This window comes from Mastomys coucha, unplaced genomic scaffold (assembly GCF_008632895.1).
Source record: "Mastomys coucha isolate ucsf_1 unplaced genomic scaffold, UCSF_Mcou_1 pScaffold5, whole genome shotgun sequence".
Lineage (NCBI taxonomy): Eukaryota > Metazoa > Chordata > Mammalia > Rodentia > Muridae > Mastomys > Mastomys coucha.
Genome location: NW_022196911.1, coordinates 25,733,699 through 25,742,320, shown reverse-complemented (window position 1 = coordinate 25,742,320; position 8,622 = coordinate 25,733,699). Strand labels below are relative to the sequence as shown.

At 50.9% G+C, this 8,622-nt stretch overlaps 1 protein-coding gene and 1 long non-coding RNA gene across 3 annotated transcripts in view; one reads left to right on the top strand and one right to left on the bottom strand.

Moving 5' to 3' along the window:
- Positions 1–2,657: 2,657 nt before the first annotated feature.
- On the bottom strand, positions 2,658–4,359 carry LOC116076707. Its single transcript, XR_004113078.1, has 2 exons — positions 4,002–4,359; positions 2,658–3,846 (listed from the first exon to the last, which is right to left on the bottom strand). It is a non-coding gene; the product is annotated as an uncharacterized LOC116076707 (long non-coding RNA).
- The window catches only part of Rab40c (RAB40C, member RAS oncogene family), a 36,818-nt gene continuing 31,979 nt past the window's right edge, over positions 3,784–8,622 (top strand). Inside the window, exon 1 of one of the 2 annotated variants that reach the window (XM_031350509.1) lies at positions 3,784–4,104. In XM_031350509.1, the coding sequence (XP_031206369.1) occupies positions 3,963–4,104 (142 nt within the window). In that variant the 5' untranslated portion in view covers positions 3,784–3,962. The remainder of the gene's footprint in view (positions 4,105–8,622) is intronic. The other variant, XM_031350510.1, reaches the window with a different exon arrangement.

Genomic DNA, 8,622 nt, shown 5'->3' with positions numbered 1-8,622 from the left:
GAAGGTCTTAGGGTGCTTCTACCCTCCTGGGCCCAGGACCCTCCACCCTCCACACCTTTGACCAAGAGAATAGCAGGAAGGCCTGTCTCTGAAGTCAGGTGAGGAGAGCTCTGAGGATGCTTCTCAGGCACCATCCCCTCATACACCTTCCCTGAATATTGTGTCAAACCAAGTGGCAGTGTTCACAGGGTCAAGATGCTCAATAGAGGCCATGTCTTCAGCTTTGGAGGGAGTGTAGGGCTGCTGGACTGAAGGGTACCTGCTGCTGGAGGGAAGGCCTGGATCCAGCAGTCCCTTGGAGAAAAGACCCCTTTTAGGTTTTTTCTTCATTCTTGAAGACAGGGCCTCTGTAAGCCAGATCTTGGACTTATGTCAGCATCCCAAGTGTGCTGGGATTAGAGGTGTGAGTCACCCACCATACCTGGCTGGTGTGTGTGTTTCACATTTCTTAAGTAGCTGGTAGGATATAACCTGGAATTACTGAATTCTAATTTCACTTTTGAACATTTGATGTTACTTTTTAGCATCAGCAGACTTGATAACTGCTCGATGCTAACCTGACATCCGCCGATCATTCAGTCTGTTTAACAACAAGCCCCTGTGTCTTTTATTATTTTCCTGAGGGTTGCTCCCTGACTCCTATTCTGTACAGTCTGGGAAAACCAACTGGTGGTGATGGCAAGATAGTGTCACTGAAGTGGTCACACAGCTAAAGAGACAGTTTTCAGTGTGGAAGTCAAATGGATTTCCTGGCTTTTCCATATGCTTGCCCAGTCACAGCTCCCTTCTGTTCTGTGGCCACCACACATGGCAACTTGGCTTCACCCTACTTGTCCATTGTTGACATGATTGTGAGTGTCTGTGCTTGTGAGTATGGGTGCTCAAGATGGGTTGAAGAGGGCACTGGATTCCCTGACCATAGAGTTGTAAGTGGTTGTGTGCTGTGGTACTGAGAGCCAAATTCCAATCCTACACAAGTACAGCAACCATTGCTAACTGCTGAGTCATCTCTCCAGCACTTTTAGTAAGCCAGGATTTGTTATGTGGCTCAAGTTGGTCTTGAACCCATGGCAATCCTTCTGCCCGACTATTAGGACTATAGGCATGTGTCACCCACCTAACCTGCTTAGAAGGTACTTGCCTGGTCCTGTTCCTTGCCTTTACAGCAGCCAGGAGAGATCTCAGCTGTGGACACCTTTGTGCTTAGTGGACACCTGATCACTGGTGGCACACTGCCCAGATTGTGCTTCACAAAGACCACTGATCGGTGGCCATGTGAAGGAGCAGCACCCGAGTCAGCTTTAGTGGCCTCTTCTCTTGGCCTCCTTTCTCAATGCCCCAAGCAGCTGGGCTCATAAGCTTCTGCCATCACAGATTTGGTTGTTTGAGACAGGGTTCCTCTGTGTAACAAGCTCTGATTCACTGTCCTGGACTCACTTTGTACACCAGGTTGGTTTCAAACTCAGAAATTGGCCTGCCTCTGCTTCCCCAGTGCTGGGATTTACATGCCCTGTCAAGATTCATTCTTTTTTTTTTTTTTTTTTTTTTTTTTTTGTTTTTCGAGACAGGGTTTCTCTGTGTAGTCCTGGCTGTTCTGGAGCTCACTCTGTAGACCAGGCTGGCCTCGAACTTAGAAATCCGCCTGCCTCTGCCTCCCCAAGTGCTGGGATTAAAGGCGTGCGCCACCACTGCCCGGCTGTCATCTATTTTTTAATAATGTATGTGTCTCCATGTTTTGCCTGCATGTATGTCAGTGTGCCAAGAGTGTGCCTGGTGCTGGAGGGGTTAGAAGTAGGCATTAGATCCCTGCCTGGAACTGGAGTCATGACTGTGAGCCAACAGGTTGGTGCTGGGAACTGAACTCAGATCCTCTACCAGAGCAACAAGTGCTTTGAACTGCTGAGCCAACTCTTCACCCAGTCCCTCATTTTATCAATTTCTTATATTTATTTATTTATATTTTTTAGTTTTTTGAGACAGGGTTTGTCTGTGTAGACCTGACTGTCCTGGAACTCATTCTGTAGATCAGGCTGGCCTCGAACTCAGAAATCTGCTTGCCTCTGCCTCCCAAGTGCTGGGATTAAAAGCATGTGCCACCACCTCCCGGCTTCTTATAATTATTTTTAAATGTGTATTGGTGTTTTGCCTGCACATTTGTCTGTGTGAGGGTGTTAGATTTCCTGGAAGTAGTTACGGACAGTTGTGAGCTGCCGTGTGTGAATTGAACCCAGTTCCTCTGAAAGAACAGCCAGGGATCCAATCCCGGGATCTTAACCTCTGAGCCATTTCTACAGCACTCCACCCCACTGTGCGTGTACACACACACACACACACACACACACACACACATTTTATCTACTTTCTGACAATGTTTGTGTAAAAACTGTTCCAAGGTACGGTATGTGTGTGACTCCAGCACTCGTGGCTACAGTATGTGGAGGTCAGAGGATAACTTTCAGAGGTCAGTTCAGCCTTCTACCATGTTAAAATAGGCTTATACCAGGCCAGGTACCTCTTGAACTGCTGGACAAATTCTCCTATCTTTACTTCCTTTCTTACTATAGGAGCGGGAGTTAGGTGGGATGGGGATTACAGATGGCCAGCCACCGGAGTGAGATCGAACTCATACTGTCAAGCTTACGGTGCAAGAGCGTTGGTCCCAATCTATGTTTACGTTTTTAATTCTTTGCTATTCACTTGACATGTGAATGCACTCTTATGAAGAACGCTGTAGGTGGCCCTCCAGCCTTGGAGCTGGCCGACCGAGTGTGCACATACAATGCGTTGCCCATCCTGGAGTCCATCGGGCCAACGCTGTTCGGTCGCTGGTCCAAGTCCCCAGGATCCCCCTTGGGAAGGATGTCCACCACAAGAGTCAACTCAGAGGTAGACTTCAGCGGTCATCCTTGTGCCTAAACTCAGTAGTGGCTCCGCCCACTCCGCAGCCAGGAGTCCCACCCCTTGGAACAGCACACAAGGGAGAGAGCCTTGCCCACTCTGGGACGAGCACTAATTGGCTGTCCCCGCCCTGCCCCCGGGGAAGGCGAGCCCCATAGTGTATGTTACTTCCCTTCTGGGTCTCTGTGAGAGCAGCCAGCGCAGCTTGATAGATATCTTGGCCCCCGCGGACTCAGCCATGTCGCCTCAAGAAGGAGTTATCTCTATCCTTCCGTTTGTCCACGAGGGGGAGGGGTAGGCTTGTGTAATGTTTGACTCTTGATTGGCGCGAATTAGGAAATGGGTGGGCCTAGAAGGTTAGGATCGATGTGAAATGGCACAAATGCCTTAGCAGTAGTAACCAATGGCGATGACAAGGGGCGGGAGGCCAAGATGTTGCAGGTCGGTGCCCGACTACTAACTACGGCTCTGAGGCAGCCTGCAGGAAGCGGTAGGGGTTCGGATGGACTTGCAAGCGCGACCAATGATTTCGGAAAATCAGCAGGAAGTGGCCAATGGTCACAGCGAGGAGGCGGGGAAATCCGCCAGCCTCAGCAACACGGTGTAGGAGACGGCGGGGACGGGACTTCAGTGACAGACAAGCATACAGACCAACAGACGTGAGAAAGAGGGTGGCAGCGGGCCAGTGGCAGTGGCAAGTGGGCAGGGCGGGGCGACCGTGGGCTGGGCGGCACCCTGTGTGGGGCGACGTGGGGGCGGGGCGACCGTGACGGCCAGGCTGCCAGACCAATGGCCCGGAGAGGGCCGGCGGAGGGTGGCCAATGGCGGCGGCGCATCCGGGGGCGGGGCTGCGGGGCTGCGCGGTGCCGTGCGGGAAGCGGCGGGCGGCGGCGGCGGCGGCGGCAGCTAGGAGGCCGAGGTGAAGCTGGCGGCTGCGGGCCGGGTGCACTGGGGGCGGTGGCCAGCGGACGGGAGCATCAGCGTCTAGACCGCACGGCCGCTCACCAGCCTTCGCCCGCAGGTCTGGCGGCGGTGCCGTGGGCCGCGGTGCGGCGGGCGGGAGGATGGGCACCCAGGGCAGTCCGGTGAAGAGCTACGATTACCTGCTCAAGTTCCTGCTGGTGGGCGACAGCGACGTGGGCAAAGGCGAGATCCTGGAGAGCCTTCAGGACGGCGCCGCCGAATCCCCGTACGCCTACAGCAACGGTAGGCCGGGCTTGGCTGTGGGCGCGCGGGGCGGGAGAGGCCTGGCGCGGGCGCGGGCGGCCTCTGCGCGTGTCGCTGCGGTATCCTCTGGCCCTGCCTTGGGGAGCCGTCGGCAAGCGGGCGCGGGCCCCGGTGGCTAGCAAGAGGTCTCAGCAGCAGTCTTTGGAGTCCTTTAGGGCCTGGAACGGGCCGCGAGGCAGACCCTGCACGACAGGCTCGGTGCTCACCGCACTGCCGCCGGAGGGGTTTGCTCAGGGACACCGCACCCTGTGCAGGGAGAAAATACGTCTGCTGCGATGTGATTCTTGTTAACTTCCGGGTGCATGGCAAAAAAATACACAAGGTAGATTGCATCACTGGCACTTGCCTGAGCTTGCCTCTTAATTTAGGTATTTAAGGTAAAAATCGTAGCTAACAGTGGGTGGGATTGGGGCTGCTGACTCCGGAGAAATTAATGTGCAGTGGGCCTGGCATTCTTACATCACTGGACTAATTTTACCTTCCTGGTCTCTTCCTGGGTCCCTCTTCTCTGCCTCCTTACTTCGTTCTCTGTGGTCTTGTTAGCCCTGTCTTACTTTAGCTCTGAGCGCTGTCTGTCTGTAAATAACAGCTGAGTGTGTAGGTAAGACGTCTGCCACTCTTAGCAGTTAGGACTTGTCAAGGGCGATGACCACCAGGACTTCAGTGGACACCCTTCCTCCTGAACAGCAGTGCTGGATCTTCTCTGTACTTCCTGCCCAAGCTCCTGCTCTCAGCTTCAGCTCTCAGCTTCAGTCTACAGCAGGGGTCTTCCAGAGCAGGAAAGGAAGAGCCACGGTTTACTTTGTGGGGCATGTGAAAGGACCTCTGCACAGCCAGGCAGCCTTGACTGGCATTTGACTGGGTGTTCCAGGGTGATAGCCCTGCTCAGATAGGCTTTGGGGTTACCTTTCCAATGGGGGGAGTGTGGGAAGGGCAGGGCTTGGCTTCGGAAGTGCTTAGTGTTACCTTGTGCTCTGGAGAGACAGCTTGTGGTCCCCTGCTCCAATCTCACGAGCCCCATTAGCTTCAGCTGCATGTACACACAGCCTCCGGCTGGATCCTCTTTCTTCATCTCCTCTGTCAAGCGAATCTTGCGAGATTTCCTATGACATGCTACCTGAAGTGGGGCCAGTAGCACATAAAGAGTACAGAGATGTCAGACTTACTATGGGCTGCTTAGCACGGGGCACAAGCTGTAAGGCCCAGGGCACACTTGCAGGTCCAGCATGTTTCTCGTGTTGGGTTGGCATGCATACAGCACAAATATCAGGCCTTTGGGTCAGAGAGCATTGGGCCCCTGGCCCATGGGCACTCCACGGAGTGAAGTTGGTTGATCTTCGAATGCTTGGGCCTCCTCAAAGAAGATTAGAAGGGGTAAAACGTGGCTGGTTCTGGAGAGTGAGCAGAGTGTCTACTGTTTGAAAGAGCTGGACTTCTGGTTCTCTAAGTAGACAGGCAAATGATTCCTTTTCCACATCACTATTAAAAATCCTCTCTACGTCAGCCTAGTGGAGGTGGCCCACTCCTTGTCCCTGTGCTGGGGAGCAGAGGCTGGCAGATCTCTGAGTTGGAGGCCAGCCTGGTCTATAGAGTGAGTTCCATGACAGCCATGGCTACCCAGAGAAACCTTGTCTGGAAAACAGAAAGAGAATGTTCATTTTCAGCTTTAGGTTTTTTCAAGGTTCAGGGCTCCTCTAATCAGGGTAGTCCCCACTTGGGAAGGGGCCTGCTGCTCCATATTGGCCCCTGAGCTCCTTCTTGATCCCAGTTGGGTTATTTACCTGTCTTAACATCTGGTCTAGCTTGTTCCTCAAGTGTGAACATCGCTCTCTCTGACTTCACAAACATGTGAGTCATCAAAACGACTTTTTTTTTTAATTAGCACTGACACCTGAAACAGTGACAGTATGATACTGTGACCACGTGCCCAGCATTTGCAGGAACCCTCAGGTCTGGCACTTTAGATACTTTTGGTTAGAATCTCTGTGGAGTTAGAAACATCAGGGCATTGAAGACACAACAGTGATTGTGCTCAGCAGCAGTGACATTCTTTTCTCTGGATGGAACAGGACATTTTCAGAGAGCTTCCATCTGGGCGTCCATGGCAGAATTACGCTCCAGAGAAAAGGCATTGTGGAGTCTCAGTTGTGGGAGAGGATATGAGGGGGAGGGGCAGGTGTTCTTTGAACAGCTTCTATGCACAGGCATAAAAGGAGATTTGCCTCTGGTTCTGATATGTGGCCTTGGAATGATAGGTCCATGTTGGCCTCACGTCAGCCAACTGGGTATTTACCCTTGGACCCAGGAAACATTATTACGACAGCACACAGACTGTCCTTGTTTGTGATATGGGCATTGTAAGACAATTATAGCTCATCATAGCTCATACAAAGATTCCTGAGCGCTAGATCCTTCAGGAAAATCCACTGTGCTTTCTCTGCTCATAGCCTGAAAGGTACATGTCTGTTAATGGGTCCATGGTGCTCTTTCATTTCTCTGTTCCTTTGGGGGTTAGTGTTTATAGAAGGAAGCTGTGGAATGATGCCATTTTCCTTTGAGCCCAGGGAGTTGGGAAGGGGGCAGCTTACAGGAGAAGCTGACAATGGGCATTGCCATGAAAGCTGGAATTTGATGGTTGTGGAGATGTCTGTGGCATCGGATGATGCATACACCCTGAGAGAGGGAGGATAATGTGTGCCTATGTCCCAGCATGCTGTGAGGACCCTGCTACAGGCAGAGCTGTGGTGTCAGATTAGTGACCTAGTGGTCAACAGCATTTATGGGAATCTTACCCCATGCTGCTCCTCCTTTGGGTTGAATTCCATTTCTCTAAGTGACAGGATCAAGGAGAGTTTATAAGTACTTTATTTATTAATGGTGTGTGTGTGTATGTGTGTGTGTCCTCACACAGAGTTCAAAAGAATGCTTTTTCCCAGGCATGGTGGCACACATCTTTAATCCCAGTACTTAGGAGGCAGAGGTAGGTGGATCTCTAAGTTCCAGGCCAGCCTGGTCTACACAGTGAATTCTAGGACCTGAACTACATAGTGATTCTCTGTCTCAAAAACACCTAAATAAATAAGAAAGGAAGAAAAAAAAAAAAGACAGCTTTGGGAGTTGGTTTTCTTTCCCACCTTTGTGTGGGAGTTAGGAATTAAACTCAGAATAGGTCTACACTGCTGGTACCACGTGAGTATTTTGCCTGAATGTATGTCTATGTACCATGTGCCAGACCTGGTGCCAAACAAGGGCATCAGATGTCCTTATGAAGTTATAATAGACAGTTGTGAGACGCCGTGTGGGTGCTGGGAATCAAACCCAGGTCCTCCTCAACAGGTACTCTTAACTACTGAGCAAACTTTCCAGCCCCACTCAAGGGAAATTTAAAACACACTTTTGCACGTATTTCCATTATTGGACCTGTCTTTAAATCATACATTCCATGTCTCACTCATTGCTTCATCTCCAGCACCATCATGAGTCTTTTTTTCAGTCATATGTTTTTGAGACGGGGTCTTGCTGTGTACCTAAACTGTACTTGTTATCCTCCTGCCTCGGCCTCCCTAGTTTAGAACCACAGATGCACTGTGCCTGACCTAAATGTGTATTTCTGAGTGAGTGAACGGCCTCTATACAGCTTCCCTTGGTGCTAGTCTACATGATCACTATGGTAGCCCCTCGTCTTCCTTTCTCTTCTGTCTGAGGCCAGGTACTCAGGTCTCAGTTTTACTGTGTGTACTCTGGGTAATTTACTGGGGGTTTCTGTTGGCTTTTCCTGTGTCAGATCCTAGATTTTCTGGCCGATTGTTGGCCCCAGGAGGAACAGGAATGGTCACTGTGGTAACAGCTAATTCCTCCAGTGTGTGCTTTGTGGCAGGCATGCTGCTGAGTGTGTATCTATTGGTCATTTAATCTTTACCCATGATTCCTATCATGGATGAGGCTCAGAGAACACAGGCTTTGGTTGTCCTGGTGGTCACTGGGGTCCTCGTTGGCTCTGTCCTAGCCTTCATTGAGAGCTGGGCAGACTTCAAACAGTGCAGCAACGGCACGTCATGGTTTTCCTCTCCTGACCCTCAGTAGGTGTAGGGTTGTTAGACACTCACTGCTTCTGTACACTTGATTCAATATCCGCACCTTAGGAGAACTGTCCCAGCTCCTACCTGACCCAGCTATTTTCTGAAAAGCCATATCATCTTTGTCACTTCACTGGTGCTGGGCATTGGTTCATATTGTGCCTTGGGTGTGTAAGCAACCCTCTAGGGGTTGGTTACCTTCTGTTTCTATGCTATAACTAGGTCCCTCTTTCTCACAGTCCATGCACCTCTACCTCATCCTCATCATTTCATTCACTTGTTCAGTCATATATTTGTGGATGTCTTAAGTGCACCCAGCTGTCAGCCAGAAATGCAGGGTAAAAGCCAGAGTTATTAGAGAACAGTTTGCTTTTATCGACTTTTTGGGACAAGGTCTTTTCTTTCTTTCTTTCTTTTCTTT